Here is a 25147-nt window from a genome sequence, read left to right on the forward strand (position 1 = left end):
CAAGGAGGCATTGATCTACGTCAATGGGGTAAGTTGAAAATTTGTGCCAAAATGGGATTCAAACTGGGTCACGTGCATACTTGGTAGGCGCTCTGACCACTAAGCCATCCAGACACAGTGGTCATTGCAACTGCATGGACTACCCTAGCATGCCTCCCATCAGACCCAAATTCTCAACCTACCCACACATCACTAATATAATGCCCCTTTCCCATTATTCTTATTATTTGCAGCTTTTCGCTGATTACCATAAGAGTTCGAATCTAGTGTGCATTTTAAAGAATATAAGAGTTTTTGTAATGTAGATACACATGGTAAAGGAGGAATACCAGAGATCTTAAACAGAGCTTTATATGTGTCTCTGGGTTTGCAACCAAACATGACTTTTTGTGAGATCTTGTATCACTGAATGATGGAGATACAGCAATCTCTATTATTTGTAACTTTTTTTAAAAAATAGTCTTGATCACAGTAGAACATAAAATTACAATTTTCTGATAACCAGTTTTAGTTGATTGATAACCATCTTCAGATAAACTTACAAAAGATGAAGAGGCTCCATTATCCCATTAGCAGACTTTTAGTGCAACTGAAAATGAAAATTCACTCTGTTGCTGAAATATTGTTAACATGTGACACAAAAGACTGATTGTTCATTTCAAAACTCTGCAACTAAGCTGTTGTAATCTTCAATCCAAAGATGAGTTTGATTCTGCTTTTGTGGGCTAATCTATCCTATGTAGCTTCTTCATCTCTGCATAATTGCTGCTACCTACATCTATTTGAGCCACTTATGCCTCCCCCTCCCCCTCCTCTCCTGCCCCTCCCCTTTACTAGGTTAACTTTTGCGTGAACACAGATATGCAGCTCAAAATCATATTAATTGATTCTGCAGCAAAGAGTAAAGCTTGAACCATTTTATATTACATGTGTCCTATTATTGTGGCTCCATTCCAGACTACACTGCAGAGCATTGCAAAAAATTAAAGCTATTAGCAACCTGAAGGTTGGTTTGAACACCACAGTGTTTTATTTGGCATGGTCCTATTGCAGAAGATATGCTGTGGCCTTCCTATGACCTTTGAACTTAGTTGCCCAACCTGTTATGGGAGGGACCAACAGTTATGTGAACTCTGTATCACAGTACATCTTGGCATTTTTCACATTTCAAGACATGAAAGAAGTGATAAGTAACAGAGGAAAATCCAAGGATTAACCAGAGATTGAATGCGAGTTCTTTAGATCCATAGTCTGACATGTAACCACTTTCTTCTTTTTTTGAAATTTTTTTGTATGTGATTTTTATTTATTTGATCTCCATATCACTCCCTTGTTGCCCCCTCCCCCCCCCCCCCCCCCCCCCCCCCCACATTGCCCTCACTATGTTCATAATCTTGTACTAATTGATCAGATACCATGTAGTTATGATGTTCAAAGGAATATTAAATCAAGAGAATATTTTTTATTTGGACTCAAAAAAAAAGAACCCTCAACCAACAGTCAGATGTTCTTCTTTCTAAGTCTCTCAAGTCTTACTAGTTTTTTGTTTATACAGATGTAAAATTGTACTTCATTCTTTACTTTTAATTTTGTATTTCATATCAGTTTATTTATAAGAAAATTGTAGCTAAGTTAATGACCTTTTACATAAACATAATATATCATTTCTTTTGAACAGGTGTCTTGGTCTTTTGGCAAATATGAAAGCATTCTGGAAATGTTGCCCCTTCAACAAAGAAATTAGAGGCGAGATTATTACAGCTCTTAAGAAAGGAACACTTGAATGGTAAGATTTTAATTCATTCATTACTTTGTTAGTGTATGTGACATTCTTTTTCATAGCAGTTTAGAAGGTAAAAAATGAATAATTATTTTTAAAAAATACATTGTACCTACACAAAGATTTATATATATATATATATATATATATATATATATATATATATATATATATATATATATATTAAAGTGGGGTCTTCTGGAACAGCTGACAGGCATACAGTGGCTGTAATCTTGCCAAAGGCATGAGACAGCACTATGGGATGGGTAGCAGAAGCAACAGGCATTTTGATTCAAAGCATAGTCCAGAGCTGAACTGGCCATATATATATATATGTATGTATGTATTCTTCCATCTGTGAAGTATCCTTGGCCAAGTGAGTACAAAGGTAATGGTTGATATGCATGCGTTCGAGTAACTACTGATTGTTTATTAACCATGAGCTAACTCAGTGCGGTATAGCTTTAGAGGATGAAGATTCAAACATGAGTACAACTGAAATGTCATTCTGTGACAATATGTAGTGAGTGCCCACTGTCACAATGTCCACCATCATCAGTAGTAGTGACGAGCAGGGAGGTGCCATGGAGACAGAGCAACATGCTCCCATAAGGCCGTGATCTCCTGGGCTGTCGAGGAGCAGGTCCAGTGAAGCAGAGCCTTCCGAAGTGGCTCACCGGAGTTCAATGGCTATGATCCAGGCGATGGTGAAGAAGTACCTGTCATAGCGAATGATGGGCATGCAGTGGCTATCATCCAGCTGAAGGCAAAGTGGGGTCTTCTGGAACAGCTGACAGGCATACAGTGGCTGTAATCTTGCCAAAGGCATGAGACAGCACTATGGGATGGGTAGCAGAAGCAACAGGCATTTTGATTCAAAGCATAGTCCAGAGCTGAACTGGCCATATATATATATATATATGTATGTATGTATTCTTCCATCTGTGAAGTATCCTTGGCCAAGTGAGTACAAAGGTAATGGTTGATATGCATGCGTTCGAGTAACTACTGATTGTTTATTAACCATGAGCTAACTCAGTGCGGTATAGCTTTAGAGGATGAAGATTCAAACATGAGTACAACTGAAATGTCATTCTGTGACAATATGTAGTGAGTGCCCACTGTCACAATGTCCACCATCATCAGTAGTAGTGACGAGCAGGGAGGTGCCATGGAGACAGAGCAACATGCTCCCATAAGGCCGTGATCTCCTGGGCTGTCGAGAAGCAGGTCCAGTGAAGCAGAGCCTCCCGAAGTGGCTCACAGGAGTTCAATGGCTATGATCCAGGCGATGGTGAAGAAGTACCTGTCATAGCGAATGATGGGCATGCAGTGGCTATCATCCAGCTGAAGGCAAAGTGGGGTCTTCTGGAACAGCTGACAGGCATACAGTGGCTGTAATCTTGCCAAAGGCATGAGACAGCACTATGGGATGGGTAGCAGAAGCAACAGGCATTTTGATTCAAAGCATAGTCCAGAGCTGAACTGGCCATTGAGGGCTGAGTGGCAACCTAAGTAGCTGTCAGCAGAGGAATAAAAGCATGGTGTCACATGGACGTGTGACCGTGCAGATGTAAGGAGCTGCCTGTGACGACAGCACTGTTTACCATGGCTTGTGCACAACGTATCAGCATGGTTTGCGCTGCCAGGCATTGTGACAGCTGCAGGAGGCTTGTCAGTCAACAGCTCGGTAACTCTTCTGTTGACAAACAACCTCCCAAGGTAATGCAGGGCCGTGTCTGTCCTGCAAAGCATATCTGCGAGTGTGCTGGACAAATATGCAGAGGCTCAGCCCTGCAATACACTACACTCCCCCCCCCCTAAGGGAGATAGTGCAACCATCTCAAGGCACATAGCACTCAGTGGAGGAGGCACCGCACGACCACCAGAACAGATTGGAACAAGACAATAGAGCAATATTTTAATGAACATAAAAAAACTGACCCCAACAAAAAAAGCACACTGTTTCCAAGCAGGGTAATGACAACTGGCCACCTTTGGCAGTGACAGTGGAGGCTTGTGTAGAGGCAGGGCTTGCAGCAAAGAGTCTGAGAAGGTGCAACCCAGGCCTGGAAGAACACACAATGAGACTGGCATTACCAGCAGGGGTGGCTGGTTAGGTACAGGGACAGCCACATAGGAGGTGGTGGTGTTGCTGACTTCTGGGAACAGCTTTGAGAGGGGCTGGCCATGACTGGGCACACCTGCGACAACAGTGACAGTGCTGATAATGGATGGGGATGACATTGTGAGGGCCAGCTGTGATAGGGCTGGCAATGACTGGAAGGTTGAGCATGACATTGCCAGAGAGAGAGAGAGAGAGAGAGAGAGAGAGCAGACAGGACAGGCTGTCAAATACTGGACTGATGATGAAAGGGCCAACAGCGAATATGTTGGAGTTTGATGTTGTCATGTACATGAGCTGCACCAGTACCAGATGGATATCTCGTGTAGAATTCTGTGGACAGGAATAGAGTGCTACACAGCATTAGAATATAGTAAACAAGTGTGACAGCAGGAGGCCCAGCGTGCTACACACATAACTCTTGGATGCTCTGTCTGAATGTTGTGGCAAAAAAACCGGAAACCTGGGTGAATGATGCTCTGCAGCAGGTCCTAAGTTGCCCAACCCCTGAATGGAAGGGCTGGAGGCAATGATAAACTGTCAAATTCCTGAATGGGTAAGCTGGAGGCAACAATAGTTCCAGTGATTGAGAATGCACTGCAAGGGAACTAGGACCCAAACAAACACAAAAACTTGAGGAATTCACAGACCAATGACAGCAAGTAAGAGAATGTGCATTGGAAAACCACATGAAAAGACTGACCAGACTACGCAGCAGAGATAACATTGTCAAGAACTTGCATCTGCTGAGAAATTTGTACACAGATTGCAAAGGAACACCTATCAGAATCGAAACAGCCAAACAGCTGAACACAGGTATTGAATCCAAGAATTGGACAGTCCATGTCTGGTACACAGTTGGACATACTTCCGTTTTCAAAGGATTCAAATACAGATTGGCACAATACAATAACATGACTACACTGATGAATGAACACATAAGTAAAATCACACAATTGAAGAATCCTGCTACAGTAAAAATTAATGAAGACACACCAAGAAACACTGAAACGCATTTGAAGTGGCTTTGTCATCATTGTTGTGCCATGATGTCACCATCTATGGGGAAGAAGCCAGCTGTGGCTGCACAGTCAGATTGGAATGTGACAAGGCATGGCAGCTTTGTGCTTGCCATGGCAGAGGGAACATAGCCAGGTGACAGACGAGACCAGGATCTGGTGCTGCAGACAACAAACCAAGAGCATTAGCTGGAGTGGATGAATCTTGAGCAGAGACTACACTTAGAATCCACACTAATTATGAGTGTCACATGTATCACAATACCATTCTACTCATCACCAGTAGATGTTAATATGGGCAATGAAAGAAGTCACCAGTTCAAATATCCTTGGTAGAATGGTGTACTAAGGTATTGATTAATATGCACAGTTTAGGATAACGACTGTTTGTTTGTTAACCATAATATTACTCAGTACTGCTTTAAAGGATGAAGGTTCACACATTAGTACAACTGAAATGACCTTCTACATAGCAAGTGCCCACTATGACAAAGTCCACAATCATTGGTAGTGGCGATGAGCAGGGAGGTGCTGAGGAGGCATACAGACATGGTCCCATGATGCAGTGATGAGGAAGAGGTCCAGTGAAGTTGAGCCTTCCAGAGCAGCTCACAGGCATTCAGTGGCACTGACAGTGGAGGCACTGTTGGATGGGCAGCAGCTGTGGTAGTCTTGAGGGCAGCTGGTGGTCAGTCAGGAGTCCACAGCTGAACTGATCAAGGGGCTCAACAGTGATGTATGTACTAGTAAGCAGAGGAATGCAGGAGCAGTATCACATGGACATGTGAACTCGTGGACGCAAGTTGGTGCGTGATCCTGCAGTGCTGTTTGCTGTGATTTGTGAACCACATATTGGCACAGCTTGTGCCCACAGATGCTATGGCAGTTTTACGAAGCTTGGCAGCCAACAGCTCAGTGACTCTTCTGGTGACAGAGAACCTCCCAAGGTAAGGCAGGGTCCATCCCTGGCCTGCAATGCATATCTGTGAATGTGGGAGACAAATATGCAAGGGTCAGTGAACTGATACCAAATTGTTAACAGTTAAAATAACATTACAGAAATGAGAGTAAAACATTTTACTAAAAACAGTATTCTCAGTGTGTGATGAATAAAATGTCCTTACAGCTTAACTGTATTTATTTTAACCTGGGCTTTTTGAAGTTTTTGAATGTGTCAGTTTCATGAACTGTTGACCACTGACTTATTGTATTAAAGTTAGACTGCAACAGTAATCAAATTTCATACACTGAAACAATTTATTGACAAAGAAGACATGTTATCACTCACCTGCTGATGTAATATTTGAATTAGTTGCAACTTGGCACACAGAAAGATCACATGCTCATCTGTAGCTGTAGCTATCAAACTTTTAGATGTACCAAGTCACCACCCAGATTTAGATTTTCTGTTCTTTTCTCAAACTGTATAAAGTGATTAAAACAATTGCCATCATGGTTCCTTAAAAAATGATGGCCATTTTTCCTTCCTAACCTGATCATATATTCCTCCTAAAATGCCCTCACTAGCTTCCTTTCAGCTTTAATGCATGTACATGCATGTGTTTGCTTGCTCCTCCCCCCCTCCCCTCTCCCCATTTATCTTGGTCCACAGTACAAAAAAAGAGTGAGAACACATGCAAATAGGTACTCATCTTCCTAATTATCTCCATGGTGATCATAAGAAATGCATGTTTTCATTCTGTTCATTTATTGATTCACTCATTTTGTTCTGTAAATCCCACCTTCAGGGATGTAGAATAAGTCCAGTTATACTTTAACAGAAAGAAGCTGCTATTGTATGCTACTTCTGTCAAGTGTACAAACAACCAATTACAATCATTTTATAATTTGTTTAAAGTAACTTTGTGATTGATATTTGAGTGGTAAGGTCTAGCTGCCAGCCAACTACAGCTCTTTCTTGAAAACCATATGCTTTCTGTGTTGTTGGTTTTGTAGGTACATGCAGAGCCTTGTGAAACATGGCTGGCTGCTCTTTAATACACACTTTCCCTGCCAATGCAACTACAAAGTAATTTTATTTGAGCTATAATTTGTTTCCATTTTTAATTTATTATAAATCAGGATTTGATGTGTATGAGTATAAACACACCTACTTTAAGAAATTGCCAATGCTCTTTCTCTCACCGTACTCAGTTGTTGTTTATATTATAGTTTCACCAATTTCTACTAAAATGCAAATAGTAGCTATTCTGAAAAGAATGTCATATTGATGCACAGTCACTCACATGATGATGTAACATATGAATTAGTTGCACTGTGGCACACAAAAAAAGAACAGATACACACACATGTGTGTTCCTCCCACTTCAACCCATCTTGGTCCACAATACGTGAAAATGCTCCATACTGATGCCTGTTTCCAGCAATTTTCAGTTATAAATAATAGTGATATCAGTTAGAAGAACAAAAATATAGTAACCTAGCAGTTTTTGCAAGAATGTGTACCTGCTTTAATTTATGACAAGCCGTAGTATATATTTTAGGTGATTATATACTCTATTTTATATTTTACTTAACAACATAGTATAGTTTTTAGCAAAGTATCAGAACAAAAACATTTTAAACATATTGCTTGTTCTTGACAAGTGTCTTATCTTAAATATTTTACAGGTATGAAGAAATTCATACATACCATAAACCAAGTTCAAGGAATCAAGATGTTGTTATACACAGTTTGATCCATCTCATTACATTGTTAATTGTTGATCTTCAGAAAGGGTTAGATTTCTACAACAGTTTATTTGAAAGGTGAGATACCATACTTTCAAATTATGTTAATTTGTTATACCAATGTTTGAATGAAATCACCTGAAAGATGTAGAAGTAATTAATGAGGTTATGATGCTTCATAAAGTCTTACAAATTATATATATATATAAAAAACAAAGATGATGTGACTTACCAAACGAAAGCACTGGCACGTCGATAGACTCACAAACAAACACAAACATACACACACACACAAAATTCAAGCTTTTGCAACAAACTGTTGCCTCATCAGGAAAGAGGGAAGGAGAGGGAAAGACGAAAGGATGTGGGTTTTAAGGGAGAGGGTAAGGAGTCATTCCAATCCCGGGAGCTGTGTCTGTATATGTGTGGATGTATATATGTGTGTGTGTGTGTGTGTGTGTGTGTGTGTGTGTGTGTGTGTGTGTGTGTGTGCGCGCGAGTGTATACCCGTCCTTTGTTCCCCCTAAGGTAAGTCTTTCCGCTCCCAAGATTGGAATGACTCCTTACCCTCTCCCTTAAAACCCACATCCTTTCGTCTTTCCCTCTCCTTCCCTCTTTCCTGATGAGGCAACAGTTTGTTGCGAAAGCTTGAATTTTGTGTGTATGTTTGTGTTTGTTTGTGTGTCTATCGACGTGCCAGCGCTTTTGTTTGGTAAGTAACGTCATCTTTGTTTTTAGATATATTTTTCCCACTTGGAATGTTTCCCTCTATTAATATATATATATATATATATATATATATATATATATATATATATATATATATATATATATAATAGAGGGAAACATTCCACGTGGGAAAAATATATCTAAAAAGAAAGATGATGAAACTTACCAAACAAAAGCGCTGGCAGGTCGATAGACACACAAACAAACACAAACATACACACAAAATTCTAGCTTTCGCAACCAATGGTTGCCTCGTCAGGAAAGAGGGAAGGAGAAGGAAAGACAAAAGGATATGGGTTTTAAGGGAGAGGGTAAGGAGTCATTCCAATCCCGGGAGCGGAAAGACTTACCTTAGGGGGAAAAAGGACAGGTATACACTCGCACACACACACATATCCATCCACACATACACAGACACAAGCAGACATTTTCAACGAGGCTGAAATGAAAATGAAAATAAATATGAAAAAATACATGGGGAGAGATAAAGGTAAAATTAGAAAGCAAATGGAGATCTGGTGTGAAAAAAGGCGAAAAAGGGTTGGTTAGGGCTGGGCTATGTTGATCCTGTGGTGAACTTGTGTAGGTAGATAATGATGTGCATAAAGGTTAGGTGGTTGTGTTGCCACCAAAACACGTTAAAGGGTGGAGAAATTCGGGAAAATTTCGAAAAAACTACGTGAGGATGTATTAAAAGGAGTGGTTTGGTGGTGGCAGATTATGGAAATGAAGCTAACAATTGTTTGATGAAGAAATAATGACGTAAAAACCTGTGGGAAGCGGCTAAAAATGATCGGTGATGTGAGAAAAACGGAAATGGAAATAAAGCAAAAGTTATTATAACTGCCGAAAGGGTTGTTTAATAGCTAAAAGGAACTGTTTGTGGACTGGAAACGGTGGATTTTATAGCAGCAAAGCGGAAAAAAAAAATTTTTTTTGGTTATGGTTTCGAAGTGATTTACGTATTATTACGTATTATTGAGTGTATATCGACGGGATAAAATTGTATACTGGATTACGGTAAAAAAGGAGAAGGTGAATAGAAAGTGAAACTGCTGGCAAAACAGAAGGAGGAAATAAGACGACAGAAAAGACTTCGAAATGTAACAGTGACAATAACAATAACGATAACAATAACAAACGTGATTGTTGGCTTCAAATTAATGATATGAATATAATAGAGGGAAACATTCCACGTGGGAAAAATATATCTAAAAAGAAAGATGATGAAACTTACCAAACAAAAGCGCTGGCAGGTCGATAGACACACAAACAAACACAAACATACACACAAAATTCTAGCTTTCGCAACCAATGGTTGCCTCGTCAGGAAAGAGGGAAGGAGAAGGAAAGACAAAAGGATATGGGTTTTAAGGGAGAGGGTAAGGAGTCATTCCAATCCCGGGAGCGGAAAGACTTACCTTAGGGGGAAAAAGGACAGGTATACACTCGCACACACACACATATCCATCCACACATACACAGACACAAGCAGACATGTCTGCTTGTGTCTGTGTATGTGTGGATGGATATGTGTGTGTGTGCGAGTGTATACCTGTCCTTTTTCCCCCTAAGGTAAGTCTTTCCGCTCCCGGGATTGGAATGACTCCTTACCCTCTCCCTTAAAACCCATATCCTTTTGTCTTTCCTTCTCCTTCCCTCTTTCCTGACGAGGCAACCATTGGTTGCGAAAGCTAGAATTTTGTGTGTATGTTTGTGTTTGTTTGTGTGTCTATCGACCTGCCAGCGCTTTTGTTTGGTAAGTTTCATCATCTTTCTTTTTAGATATATATATATATATATATATATATATATATATATATATATATATATATATATATATATATATATATATATATAAGTATGAAATCTGCCATTACATGTGGTGTGTAAAAGAACAATGTGGCTGTCAGAATATTAGCAAAGGAGCAGAAAATTTGTGACTGCCTTTTTTTTCAAAGGAGCAATGAAACAAAAGGGAAACAAGACCCATTAGTAAATCCAGTTATATTCCATAAATCCATAGCTATCTCTAACTCTTACAAATGGATTGACATACACTCACTAGAACCATAACAATCTCAGTATATAGAGAACTCAGACTAGTTAAAGTGATTTCTATAGATATCTCATGTCACAAACTGTATACCACCCCTCTGCAGTTTAACCATCTCATTTTTTCCTTTTATGTGTCAGTATTCTATTATTTGAGTTCTTTGAAGACATTACTGTTAAAAATTTGCCACTTCTTCTGTGTGTTTTCTGTTTTTAACTGTTTGTGTGGGATGAAATAGAATTGCATTAACTATATTCATCCTTACATGTCATCTTTACAGTTTACTCAGTTGATGAAACATGATAATTCCAGTATCATATTATGAACTAGAAATTACAAGTAACAGGATAAAACAAGCGCTTTGTGGTATGGAACATGTAGCACATTATGTGACTCTTGGGAAGGAGAGATCACCACCACCTTGTAGCCAACCTCATGCATTGAACTGTACAGATAGAATACATACAGTATGATGTGGCTGAAAGCAAATGCTTTGAGGCTAGACCTACTGTGTAACTAAATGAAGCAAGAATATAAAAACAAACTGAAATCTGTGTCAATCACAAATAAGCGTGTTAATATATGGTATATTGTAAGGTTTAACTCTTAATCTTCAGGCACTTTGGCCTTACATTTGCTTTCAATATCTGAGTCTATGCCCATGTAGGTGATGTTATTGTGGCATTATGGTAGGATACATTTTATTTTATTAAAAAATAAATAAAAATAAAACAAAATAAAGGTCAGGCACACAATATCCTCACTGACGCATCTACTCATAGCACTAGATTCAAATCCACGTGTACGAAATTGTATAATGATATAGCATCACACGCAGTAGACAATGTTTAGGCATGAGGAAATATTTGTTCAACATAAAAAGTATCCAAGGATGAGATTTTATATTGAAATTTGTGGAAAAAAACCTGCCAGTTATACCACATTTATCATATCAGATTCGATTATTACACTGATGAATTTATTTAAAGCAATTCAAGGGCTATTTGATCAAGAACCCTCTGTGTGAACAAAGTCATGAGTGACATCTAAAACATATTTAACTTGTTTGGTGACTACTTCAATTTGTATATTCATTATTTGTCTCACAAGAGTTTAGATCAACAACCATTTGTAGAAGCAATGTAAGCAAAGACACATCATACTCTATGTGGTAAAGACTTAAGGGAATACTTTAATTATCAACATAATTAACAGCCATAGTGCCATACAAAATGCATATAGATTTCACAGGTAGACTCACCAGCTTACTCAGTGCTGCCCTGAGCGACTTTAATGACACCTAAAAACATTTCATATATCTAAAAACAAAGATGATCTGACTTAGCAAACGAAAGTGCTGGCATGTCGATAGACACACAAACAAACACAAACATACACACAAAATTCAAGCTTTCGCAACCAATAGTTGCTTCGTCAGGAAAGAGGGAAGGAGAGGGAAAGACGAACGAAAGGATGTGGGTTTTAAGGGAGAGGGTAAGGAGTCATTCCAATCCCAGGAGTGGAAAGGCTTACCTTAGGGGGTAAAAAGGACGGGTATACACTCGCACACACACACACACATATCCATCCGCACATACACAGACACAATCAGACATTTGTAAAGGCAAAGAGTTTGGGCAGAGATGTCAGTCGAGGTGGAAGTACAGAGGCAAAGATGTTGTTGAATGACAGGTGAGGTATGAGTGGCGGCAACTTGAAATTAGCGGAGGTTGAGGCCTGGTGAGTAACGAGAAGAGAGGATATACTGAAGGGCAAGTTCCCATCTCTGGAGTTCTGACAGGTTGGTGTTAGTGGGAAGTATCCAGATAACCCGGATGGTGTAACACTGTGCCAAGATGTGCTGGCCATGCACCAAGGCATGTTTAACCACAGGGTGATCCTCATTACAAACAAACACTGTCTGCCTGTGTCCATTCATGTGAATGGACAGTTTGTTGCTGGTCATTCCCACATAGAAAGTTTCACTGTGTAGGCAGGTCAGTTGGTAAATCACGTGGGTGCTTTCACACGTGGCTCTGCCTTCGATCGTGTATGCCTTCCGGGTTACAGGACTGGAGTAGGTGGTGGTGGGAGGCTGCATGGGACAGGTTTTACACCCGGGGCAATTACAAGGGTAGGAGCCAGAGGGTTGGGAAGGTGGTTTGGGGATTTCATAGGGATGAACCAAGAGGTTATGAAGGTTAGGTGAACGGTGGAAAGACACTCTTGGTGGAGTGGGGAGGATTTCATGAAGGATGGATCTCATTTCAGGGCAGGATTTGACGAAGTTGTATTCCTGCTGGAGAGCCACATTCAGAGTCTGATCCAGTCCCGGAAAGTATCCTGTCACAAGTGGGGCACTTCTGGGGTTCTTCTGTGGGAGGTTCTGGGTTTGAGGGGATGAGGAAGTGGCTCTGGTAATTTGCTTCTGTACCAGGTCGGGAGGGTAGTTGCGGGATGCGAAAGCTGTTTTCAGGTTGTTGGTGTAATGGTTCAGGGATTCCGGACTGGAACAGATTCGTTTGCCACGAAGACCTAGGCTGTAGGGAAGGGACCGTTTGATGTGGAATGGGTGGCAGCTGTCATAATGGAGGTACTGTTGCTTGTTGGTGGGTTTGATGTGGACGGACGTGTGAAGCTGGCCGTTGGACAGATGGAGGTCAACGTCAAGGAAAGTGGCATGGGATTTGAAGTACGACCAGGTGAATCTGATGGAACCAAAGGAGTTGAGGTTGGAGAGGAAATTCTGGAGTTCTTCTTCACTGTGAGTCCAGATCATGAAGATGTCATCAACAAATCTGTGCCAAACTTTGGGTTGACAGGCCTGGGTAACCAAGAAGGCTTCCTCTAAGCAACCCATAAATAGGTTGGTGTACAAGGGGACCATCCTGGTACCCATGGCTGTTCCCTTTAATTGTTGGCCTTCGAAAGTGAAGAAGTTGTGAGTCAGGATGAAGCTGGCTAAGGTAATGAGGAAAGAGGTTTTAGGTAGGGTGGCAGGTGATCGGCGTGAAAGGAAGTGCTCCATCGCAGCGAGGCCCTGGACGTGCGGAACATTTGTGTGTAAGGAAGTGGCATCAGTGGTTACAAGGATGGTTTCCGAGGGTAACAGATTGGGTAAGGATTCCAGGCGTTTGAGAAAGTGGTTGGTGTCTTTGATGAAGGATGGGAGACTGCAGGTAATGGGTTGAAGGTGTTGATCTACGTAGGCAGAGATATGTTCTTTGGGGGCTTGGCAACCAGCTACAATGGGGCGGCCAGGATGATTGGGTTTGTGAATTTTAGGAAGAAGGTAGAAGGTAGGGATGCGGGGTCTCAGTGGGGTCAGGAGGTTGATGGAGTCAGGTGAAAGGTTTTGTAGGGGGCCCAAGGTTCTGAGGATTCCTTGAAGCTCCACCTGGACATCAGGAATGGGATTACCTTTGGCAAACTTTGTATGTAGTGTTGTCTCAAAGCTGACGCAGTCCCTCAGCCACATACTCCCGACGATCAAGTACCACGGTCATGAAACCCTGGTCCGTTGGAAGAATGACTATGGATCGGTCAGCCTTCAGATCACGGATAGCCTGGGCTTCAGCAGTGGTGATGTTGGGAGTAGGATTAAGGTTTTTTAAGAAGGATTGAGAGGCAAGGCTGGAAGTTAGAAATTCCTGGAAGGTTTGGAGAGGGTGATTTTGAGGAAGAGTAGGTGGGTCTTGCTGTGATGGAGGACGGAACTGTTCCAGGCAGGGTTCAATTTGGATAGTGTCTTGGGGAGTTGGATCATTAGGAGTAGGATTAGGATCATTTTTCTTCGTGGCAAGGTGATATTTCCAGCAGAGAGTATGAGCGTAGGACAGTAAATCTTTGACGAGGGCTGTTTGGTTGAATCTGGGAGTAGGGCTGAAGGTGAGACCTTTGGATAGGACAGAGGTTTCGGATTGGGAGAGAGGTTTGGAGGAAAGGTTAACTACTGAATTAGGGTGTTGTGGTTCCAGATTGTATTGATTAGAATTTTGAGGTTCTGGGGGGAATGGAGCTGGAAGTGGGAGATTGAGTAGATGGGAGAGACTGGGTTTGTGTGCAATGAGAGGAGGTTGAGGTTTGCTGGAAAGGTTGTGAAGGGTGAGTGAGTTGCCTTTCCGGAGGTGGGAAACTAGGAGATTGGATAGTTTTTTGAGGTGGAGGGTGGCATGCTGTTCTAATTTGCAGTTGGCCTGTAGGAGGATGCTCTGAACAGCCAGTGTGGATGTGGGAGAGGAAAGATTGAGGACTTTTATTAAGGATAGGAGTTGACGGGTGTGTTTATTGGCTGAGTTGATGTGTAGGTGAAGGATTAGGTGGGTGAGGGCAATGGATTGTTCAGTTTGGAACTGGTATAGGGACTGATGGAAAGAAGGGTTACAGCCAGAGATGGAAGCTTTAAGTGTGAGACCTTTGGGGGGTAATGCCAAATGTCAGACAAGCCTGAGTAAATAAAATATGGGAGTGTAATCTGGCTAGGGCGAAGGCATGTTTGCGGAGGGAATGTAAATAAAACTTAATGGGGTCATTGTGGGGATTTTGTGAGGGTGACATGGTATTAGAAGGTGGAAAGTGTAACATGAGGCTGAAATGAAAATGAAAATAAAAATATATGGGGAGAGATAAAGGTGAAATAGAAAGCAACTGGAGATTTGGTGTGAAAAAAGTCGAAAAAGTGTTGGTTAAAGATGAGCTATGTCAATCCTGTGGTGAACTTGGGTTGGTAAACAACGATGTGCACAAAGGTTAGGTGGTTGTGTTGCCACCTAAACATGATAAAGGGTGGAGAAATTTGGGAAAATTTCGAAAAAACTGCATGTAAATGTATTAAAGGAGTGGTTTTGTGGTGGCAGATTATGAAAATGAGGCTAACAATTGTCTGACGAAGAAATAATGACGTTAAAACCTGTGGGAAGCGGCTAAAAATGATCAGTGTTGCCTTTACATAGTCTGCTTGTGTCTGTGTATGTGCGTATGGATATGTGTGTGTGTGTGTGTGTGCGCGAGTGTATACCTGTCCTTTTTTCCCCCTAAGGTAAGTCTTTCTGCTCCCAGGATTGCAATGACTCCTTACCCTCTCCCTTAAAACCCACATCCTTTCGTCTTTCCCTCTCCTTCCCTCTTTCCTGACGAAGCAACCGTTGGTTGTGAAAGCTTGAATTTTGTGTGTATGTTTATGTTTGTTTGTGTGTCTGTTGACATGCCAGCACTTTCATTTGGTAAGTCACATCATCTTTGTTTTTAGATATATTTTTCCCACATGGAATGTTTCCCTCTGTTATATTCATATCATTAATTTGAACCTAAAAACATTTCAGTTTGATATGCTTTCTTAGTCTTCTAAAGAGTGCAGCAGAGGAATTCTAAAGAGTGCAGCAAAGGAAACATATGTTTTTTAAACTGCTAGTCCTCAGTGGGGAGTGAGGACATTGACCTTGGACAACCTCGACATATGTTTCAGACAATGCAGTTTCAGTCGCTGCAATGATGGAATGTAGAACATAGTGTTTTTATAGTCAAGCAGGTTTTTAGGAACAGTGATTCAGTGAACATGGTTCAATATCTTTTTCTTCAGAGTTATGATACTGAATGCCAAGGTGCAGTCCCATATTGAAACACCTTGCTGTGATGGGTTGATGTGTAAAGGAGTACTGGCTCTATGGGTGGAGGGTGGAGAGTGGGAGGGGGATGGGGGGAGTTATCCACTAGGTGACAGGAAGTAGCACTGGATATGTCTTGTCATTAACCTCATTGCATTTTACATTATAATCTAAAATTTCACTCATATAAAATAATGATCATCCAGCAGCTAAATGAAAGGGATTTTGTGAAACACAAAAATTTTTGTGATGTAATGGCTATTATTCTTAGGGAAGATGTAGATGTTTTAATGATGAAGTTGAGAAAATGAACAGCAGTCAGTTGCTAATAACATGTTTATTGCATCAAGATTTTAACTGCTATGTGGCTATGATCACTACTGTGAGAACTCAGTGTTCACACCAAGTATGAACTGAAATAGTGATGTGGATAGTCTAGTAGGGGCTATTTGTGTAGACAAGTGATAATGATGATTTGACTTACATCTTACCACATTGGTGGTAGTCACACAGTGGTTGGAATTTAGATATGCAGTAAACAGGTTATTACTGACTGATTGCCATACTTACATATGTTTTCTCAACATTAAATAAACGTAGTTGCTGAGCGCACCCACTCCATATGGAATCGAATTTGATAAATGTCTTAATAATGATGAGTGACAGAGCCCATTTCCTTCTGGATGGCCATATTAATGTAAAGAACTGTCAGTACTGGGCTTCAGAGAACCCATGTGAACCACACTGGAAACCTCTCAAAAAAGAAAAAAAAAAAGTGGTGTGGTGTTTCAAGACAGTGATTGCTGAACCTTACTTTCTTGACTCAAGGGAAACCGCTTTTACTGCTATGTCAGCATGCTACCTCAAAATTTTAAACAGCTTCCTGCTTCCAGAACTGGAAAGGCATCAGGTGAACATGTGAGAAATGTGGTTCCAGCAGGATGGTGCCTCAGCTCACATGGAAAGAGCATCTGTGGAAGTGATGCAACAATTGCTGCATATCATTTCATGATTCAGCAATGTTTCTTGGACTACATGCTCTCCCCATCTATCAATTTGTGACTTCTTTTTGTGGAGCAATCTGGAATCAAGAGTGAACATGAAAGAGTGCTACAGATTTGATGACCTGAAAATTTCCCTTCATCAAAACATTAAAAGTTGGGTCAAATGAAATGTTGGAGAAAGCTGTGTAGACCTTTGAGGGGAAGCTCCAAATTTGCATCTGAAAAGAAGGATGTCAGCTTAACAATGTTACTTTCCAAACCTAATTAATTTATGTAGATGTCAAAAATGCAATACACATATTATTATTTAATTTGAAACATTTGTCTATAAATAAAACTGTGCAAGTTATTCACTATTGAGAAATAGGTTTCCTTTCCTCCATCTTGTACTTCAACTTTTCTTCCTTAAACTTATCCTGTTTCTAACTACTCTGATTTGCTTTTGTGGTTGGTGTGAATTTAAACTCAGTTGCCATAAATATCTAATACATTTTATTGAACAGTGAATGGCTTATTTTATATTTCATCTAATGCTGTTCTGCTCTTTGTTACAGCACAAATGGTGTTCCCTACTTTTCTGCAATTTTCAAGCAACTTGAAAAAATGGTGAGATGAACAACTAACTTCATGATTTATTTATGTTTTGAATGTATCACAAATGTTTTGAATGTAACCAAAAATGGTTGTTGTTGTAAAATATACTTTCAACTTGCATCCTTCACTAGCTGAAAACCTTTTTAGTTTCTCATGTTACCCCTGATGTCTTCTTTTGGGTTGATTCATTTATGATAACATTTTACTGTCCTGAGTAGTACCTGTGTATAAATATAATTTTATTTTTATTTTTAGTGATGTGTGTTTTTATGTGCATATTCTTTCAGTCCTGTGTAATGTGAGTCTCTGTTTAATGGTATGGTTATGTTGTCTTCAGACTTAAAGAATTGATGTAGAAATTTATAGTTTTCAGCATGTGGTTCAACAGATCCTTATTGTGTTCCTAAATTGGAAAAAGTCCTAAAAACAGAAACTAGAAAATAACTGTATAGAAATTTTGGACCACCATTGGTTAAATATTTTATTACCAACCCAAGAAATAAATTGGGAACAATGTGCAGCATCTTATTCAGTGCAAAAGAAAACTCAAATTTAGTTACAAGTGGACCACTTGAGTTTGCTAAAGGCATAGAATCGTGTGTTTCTAGTGTTCTTAAATCCATTCAAAACCCTCAAAAAGAACAAAAAAGTAAGAGAACATAATATTGAACTTACAGGCCTAAGTCTGAAAACAACATTATAATTGTGTGTATTTGGTTTTGTTTCTATGCTGTTGACATCCTGTACTGTTGATTTTAAATTATATGTGAGAGTTGATGTTTGGAAGCTAAGTGCAGGAAAGAAGACCATGAAGTGAAATCCACCCTTTATGTTCTCAGTTGGCGGAGGATGTGGGCAAAGAACTGGAAATCTTTGAGGTACCAAATGGTCAAGGGCTGTGATATTGCCCTTTTAACGTCACTTAGAGTAGACATAGTTCTCTTAGTCCCAAGTGTAAGACAACATTTTTGGTACCTTACAATTTCAGTGGTTTCCATTTACAATTTTTGTTTACAGTGCTCATCATCAGATGTTTTGGTGTTGTTATTTGATTTCATATAAACAACATAGAGGTAGTTATTTTACATACTATTATGTTTCTGATAGCTTTTTCTCACAAAGCATACTTTAGGCTCATATTTTGTTGTAAAATATTTAAACTGACAGACATATAGACTTACATTTTCTGCATGTCTTCTGTCACCAGTTTCGCATCTAATATTGATTGCAAAGCAGAAGTGATCAGCACAGAAAATGATGGAGTGAGTGGGGAGAGGGGGGAGAAATGTAATATTGAAACTAAAATCAAGAAAGAGAGCAGTCAATTGAGGATACAATGAAACATTTGGGACCTCATTAACTGCAGGATCATTCTAGTAGAACAGAATTTTATAAAAGATTATTGCCAAAGAGAAGGAAATGGGTTTTATGTTTATCATTGATGAGCAGTTGAATTAAGAGGCATTGACCTAATAATGTGTAGCATTCCTTTTGCTCTAATGGTGGCAACAACTTGTCATGGCATGGATTCCAGAAAACACATAAAACATTGGGGAGATATTGTGATCTCTGTTCATTCAAACACTGGACATAAGAGACTGACCAGAGCTGGGTCCAAAGAAAGTACATCTTTCCTGACGCTGCTGCTTATGTACTCAAAACCATCAAGGTCAGGTGAACCAATAAGACAACAGTATTGCCTTCACATTCCAGGAATGTACCTCAAACCATTTGGACACAGTTCAATAGTGATGTGATGGTGCACTGACTTGCTGAAGATACATGTCTCCTCAATGATGCTGTAAGTGAACAAATGGATGTTCATGATGTGAGATGATGCCAGACAAATCACAGTCCTATTTTCATCCTATATAATCATATATCACACAAAATTATCTCCCTGATCTTTGGGCATTATTGACAAAATTGGTGGTTTACTAGTTTTTAGGTTTGCATTCAAGTTATCCTTCTTTCTTTACCCAATATTTTGATGGCTTCCCTAGTTGTCTTTTTTAGGTGTCAGACATAGATTTTATTACTTGTTGTTTGGACTCCTACTTCTATCACAAAGTTCCCTAGCAAATGTTTCCTTGTATCATCAAATGACAAGACAGTCAGCAGAAATTCAAGCCAACTGAAAATGTAAGAAATTTTGAGAAAGAAAAAGGATTTTGTCATACACATTTGTCGTTACCTAAAACAGCTCATGATTCTTTTCATTAAACTGTAGGCACAACCTGTTCCTAAATATATAACTGCTTCTGTACTTCCTCCTCTTTGTCCGCCTACACCATCAACTCAGGAGAAACCAAAATTGCTGTCATCTGTATTCTATATCTCTTGCCACTTGTGTCATTGTACTATACATCACCATTATGAAAAGCTACTTTTCTCTATATTCCCACAATCATAAAATTTACACCTCCCTGGTACATCTCTGCCTCTCTACCCATTTTCTTCTCCGGGTCTCTCAAACTTTACTTCTGAATGTAGTGTCATACGCTTCCTGTAAATCCAAAAATTCCATCAATGGATCTCTTGCCTACTCGTAGTGGTGTCCCTGCACCTGTCTCACTGCAAATATGATTTACGAGGTCTGTTCAAAAAATTCCAGAACATCCGTATTTTCGTGCCAGTGGTGTGTTGAAGCTAAATGCAAATGGTATCCCTGTAAACACCTGTGTTTAATGTGTAACTGCCAGAAGTTTCATTGTTGTATGGCATTTAATATTGTTCAGTGCTGTAGTGAGTAGAATGTTGTGTCACACAGTTTGCAAATTTTGAGGTTGCAGAGTTAGAGGATTAATGCATTTGCATTAAATTTTGTGTGAAATTCAGTAAAACCTTTGCAGAGGCACGCCAAATGATGCATGAAGTCTATCTTTATGAGTGCTTAAGTGCACCCAGTGTTATGAATGGTTCACATGGTCTGAAAATAGTCGAAAGGAAGTTGAAGATGACTCTCCTTCAGGATGCCCTTCAACTTCTACCAGTGATGCTCATGTCAGGAACGGCAACCAAATTGCGTGTGCCAGTCAAAGACTGACTGTCCAAGAGATTGCAGAAGCATATAACATTTCAGTTGGATCATATCATGAAATCCTGACACAGCACCTTGGAATGCATTGTTGTGTTGACACACAGTTTGTCCCATGGCTCGTGAGTCAAGACTAAAAAGACCTTCATCTCGCAATCTGCGAAAAGCTTTTGGCTTGCACAAATGAGATCGAGATGTTTCTTAAGAGAGTCGTAACTGGTGATGAGATGTGGGTCTATGGTTATGATGTTGAAACCAAGGTTCAATCTTCACAATGGATCAGAAAAGTTTCTTCAATACCAAATGTCAAAGCCATGCTGACAATTTTCTTTGACTTTGAAGGATTAGTTCATTATTAATTCATGCCACAGGAACAAACTGTTAATCGATGGTACTATTGGGACATGATGTGACACCTGCAAGAAAATGTGTGAAGCAAATGACATGAAATGTGGTAAGACAGTCCATATGTTTTGCCTCACGATAACGCGCCCCATGTTCATCCCTGTTGGTGCGTTACTATTGCACAAAAAACAAAATCACTGTGCTGCCTCATCCTCCATACTCTCCAGACATTGCCCCTGTGGACTTTTCTTTGTTTACAAAGTTAAAAACCCCCTGAAAGGATGAAGATTTGCAATGATAGACAAGATGAAAGAAAATTTGCAGATGACACCCAGAATGATCCAGCAAGAGGTGTTCCAAGGCTGCTTCTGGAAGTGGAAATGGCATAGGGAATGGTGTATCAATTGTGGAGGAGAGTATTTTGAAGGAGGCCATGTATGATAAGTAAAAGGTAAGCATAGAAAAATTTTGTGGACAAAGTTCTGGAATTTTTGAAAAGACTTGGTATTTTGCGCATCTTGAAGTCATACAGTTCTTCTCTCAGTTATTTTTGTATCATTTTCAGGATCCATATATCAAGAATCTTCTAAAAAATGTTTGCATTGTAACATACAAGGGTAATGCTTCTATAGTTTTTTACATCCTTTTGTCTTCCCTTCTTGAAGACACACACAGTGCTTCTAGAGTACTCAGTTTCTTCAACATAGCTCCGATAACTTTCTACAACCTCTGTGCCCCAACTCTTCTGCTGATCTGATATTTTCACATTTATTTCATCCAAAACTGGTGTCTTTCCTCCTTGTTATGTTCTTCAGTGCCTCTTCCACTTCCATCCACATTAGACCTTTTGCCACTGACAGTTAATCTCCTCTATATCTCTATATTCATCCACTGCTCCATCTTGCTTCTGCAAATCATCAAAATACATCCTCCATAGCACTTAGAGGCTGTCCTCCTTTCTTACCTCATTCTCATCTTTATCAACCATTTTTACATTCTCTGCCATTCCTCTTCTCCTATTTCTAATCATTCCAAACAATATCTTCTTATATCCTTCATTATCCTGTTCCATCATTGTGGTTTGTTTTTCCATCACCTTTCTCTTTTCGTCTACAACTACTTTTTGTGATTCCCTCTTTCTGATATTACAGTCTTAATACTTCCAATGTCATTTGTTGAAACTATACTCTTCACGCCATATTCTTCTTCAAAATTGCTTCTATAACTTAAGAATTTTCCTTGCATCTCCTATTACTAGTCCTTCCGCATACCTCCTCTGCTGCATCTACCAGTGTGAGCTCAGAAGTTCTCCATTTTTCATCCACAGTTTGCAGGCTCGTCCTGTAGGGTTTTGTTTCTAATTTTCCTCTGGTATTGTTCCTTCAATTTGTAAATGTTCCTTCATAGATTCGCACTATTAGTGAAATACTTCATCTAAAATATGCAACTCATTCATAAATAACACATTCTGTACACATACATGATTGCAACATTCGTTTCATAAAAAGCATTATCCACAATCACCTTAAGTGCACTTTGAGTCATAAAATTACTACTGTTGCACTTCATATAGCAAATTTGGAAGGAACTATTACAAAGAATGTATGTTCAGTTAGCTTTTTATGTTGACCTCTTGTTGTTGCGTGCATCCTACGGCTGTCACTGCATCCCCTGTCTTTGCCACCAAATGCCTCGGTCTCACCATTCCTTCTCATCCTTTTCTATGCCTCTTCTCTCAATTGGCTACCACTTAGCCACCCTTTTCATGGTCTTCCTATTCTCCTTCCAGGCAGTTGCCATGAAAGTGCTCTCTTTGGCCATCTGCCTTCTTCTATTTCTTAGACATGCCATAACCATCCCAGCTATCTTTCTTCCATATTATCCATAATAATGTAATGGTTCTGCATCCTTTTTTTTATTTTCTCATTTCTTACACAGCCAAGTAATTCTCAAGTCATTTATTTCTAAAGTTTTAGATATTTTTTTCTTTCTGTTAATGTCAAATGAATAAATAAAAATAAAACCTCTAAACTCGTATTTGAGAACCAAAGTACAGGATTTAATTTTTGGATAACCACTCTTCCCTGCCTGATCTGTTGTTGGATGTCTCTGTCACATATTCCATTGTGTTATGAATACTATTCGGGTACTTCAACTCTTTACATATTTTAATTTCAAGTCCATTGATGTCCAAATTCCTTACTTTCTCTCCAGAACATCAATATTCCATCTTCTCAAAATTAATTTTCAGATGCCACAATTTGCTAAACATGAATATATATTTTCTTAATTGTTTGCTGCAAAGACCTGATCATCAGAATAGAAAATTGTGTACCTACAGTGGTTCCCTACTTCAAATCCCCATGTTCCCTACTTCAAATACCCATCCTCATGCACTTTCTACACCAGAGATCCAGTGCCTTCTACATGTGCATCTTAAAGAATGTGGAGACAGACAGCATCCTTATTTCAGTTCTCTATTTATTTTGAAGGCCTCTCTAGAAATTTATTTCCCTCGCTTTAATGATGCATTCTGCTGGCTTGTTGATGTTTATGATACTTCTTACATAAATTCTGGAAATTCCCCTGACCACAGCATCTTGAACAATATCTTTAGTGGCACTGTGTCATACCTGTATGCTTTCTCAATATCTGTGAAGTGCAGATGACTGCTTAGATTCCTTTCCAATCTCTTCTCCATGATCTGTCTTAGGGTAAAGATGTTATCTACACATGACCTGCTCTTCAAAAGCCACTTTGTTTATCCACTTTAATTATAATCTTTTCCAATTTTGACTTTGAAATCCTCCTGTACAGCCTGCTAATGGGACCTGTGACATTAATGCCACGATAATTGCTACATACATCCATGTTTCCTTTTTTATGCATGGTGCTTAGATTGCTAACTTTCTCTCTGCTGGAATTTCCTCCCCATATCATACACATGTATTAAATAAGTTACTCAAAAATTCATACTGAATGCTTGGGCCATACCTCATTAACTCTTTTGATACATTTTCAGGCCCTAGTACTTTTCCTATTTTTATTTGTGTAGCCACCTTCTTCACCTCTTTCATAGTTATATTCTCTACCTCTTCACCAGCCTAGTTCTCTCTCATCTACTTTATTTCCTTGTACTCTATCCTTTCTTCTGTTAGCAGGCCTTTAAAATACTTACTCCATTCTATCAGACTAATAATCAGCAGTTTTGCTCTTTTTATTACCTGTTTCCTGAGCAATGCAACTCGCATTTATCCTTCCAGATTTCGTTTTTCCTTTTTCAGATGTCTTTTTTTACTTCTCTGTTCATTCTAATATACAAGGCTCTATCCTGTTTGACTCCTGTTCTCAACCAGTTACTGTACAACATATTTTTTAGGTTTAACTTTTCTTCAGTGCTTTGAGTCCACCATTTTAGGGACCCCTGTCCTTCTTGCAGTCCCATGGCTTCAAATGCTGCTTCATGTATGCACTTTTTAGTTCCTTGGTACATATGCTCCATTGTTTCTTTCTTTGAGGTGCCTCAGTTTGTTTGGTAATTGCAATTAATAAAGAAATTGAACAAATTAAGCTATCTAAGTCATATTTTGTAGTATCTATGGTCCTCAGTAAGTGAAGCAGGCAAAAAGGAATACAAACATCTGAAAAATGAGATCGACAGGAAGTGCAAAATGGCTAAGCAGGGATGGCTAGAGGACAAATGTAAGGATGTAGAGGCTTATCCCACGAGGGGTAAGATAGATACTGCCTACAGGAAAATTAAAGAGACCTTTGGAGAAAAGAGAACCACTTGCATGAATATCAAGAGCTCAGATGGAAACCCAGTTCCAAGCAAAGAAGGGAAAGCAGAAAGGTGGAAGGAGTATATAGATGGTCTATACAAGGGTGATGTACTTGAGGACAATATTATGGAAATGGAAGAGGAGGTAGATGAAGATGAAATGGGAGATATGATACTGCGTGAAGAGTTTGACAGAGCACTGAGAGACCTAAGTTGAAACAAGACCCCGGGAGTAGACAACATTCCATTAGAACTACTGATAGCCTTGGGAGAGCCAGTCCTGACAAAACTCTACCATCTGGTGAGCACGATGTATGAGAGAGGCGAAATTCCCTCAGACTTCAAGAAGAATATAATAATTCCAATCCCAAAGAAAGCAGGTG

The 25147-nt window shown here is 39.6% G+C and overlaps 1 protein-coding gene across 1 annotated transcript in view; it reads left to right on the top strand.

Moving 5' to 3' along the window:
- The window catches only part of LOC124788796 (BAI1-associated protein 3), a gene marked incomplete at its 5' end in the record, with an annotated part of 518896 nt that overhangs the window by 264260 nt on the left and 229489 nt on the right, over nucleotides 1-25147 (top strand). Inside the window, 4 exons of the mRNA XM_047256078.1 lie at nucleotides 1679-1786; nucleotides 7556-7693; nucleotides 17562-17613; nucleotides 18441-18479. Of these exons, the coding sequence (XP_047112034.1) occupies nucleotides 1679-1786; nucleotides 7556-7693; nucleotides 17562-17613; nucleotides 18441-18479 (337 nt within the window). The remainder of the gene's footprint in view (nucleotides 1-1678; nucleotides 1787-7555; nucleotides 7694-17561; nucleotides 17614-18440; nucleotides 18480-25147) is intronic.

This window comes from Schistocerca piceifrons, chromosome 3, assembly GCF_021461385.2.
Source record: "Schistocerca piceifrons isolate TAMUIC-IGC-003096 chromosome 3, iqSchPice1.1, whole genome shotgun sequence".
Classification (NCBI taxonomy): domain Eukaryota; kingdom Metazoa; phylum Arthropoda; class Insecta; order Orthoptera; family Acrididae; genus Schistocerca; species Schistocerca piceifrons.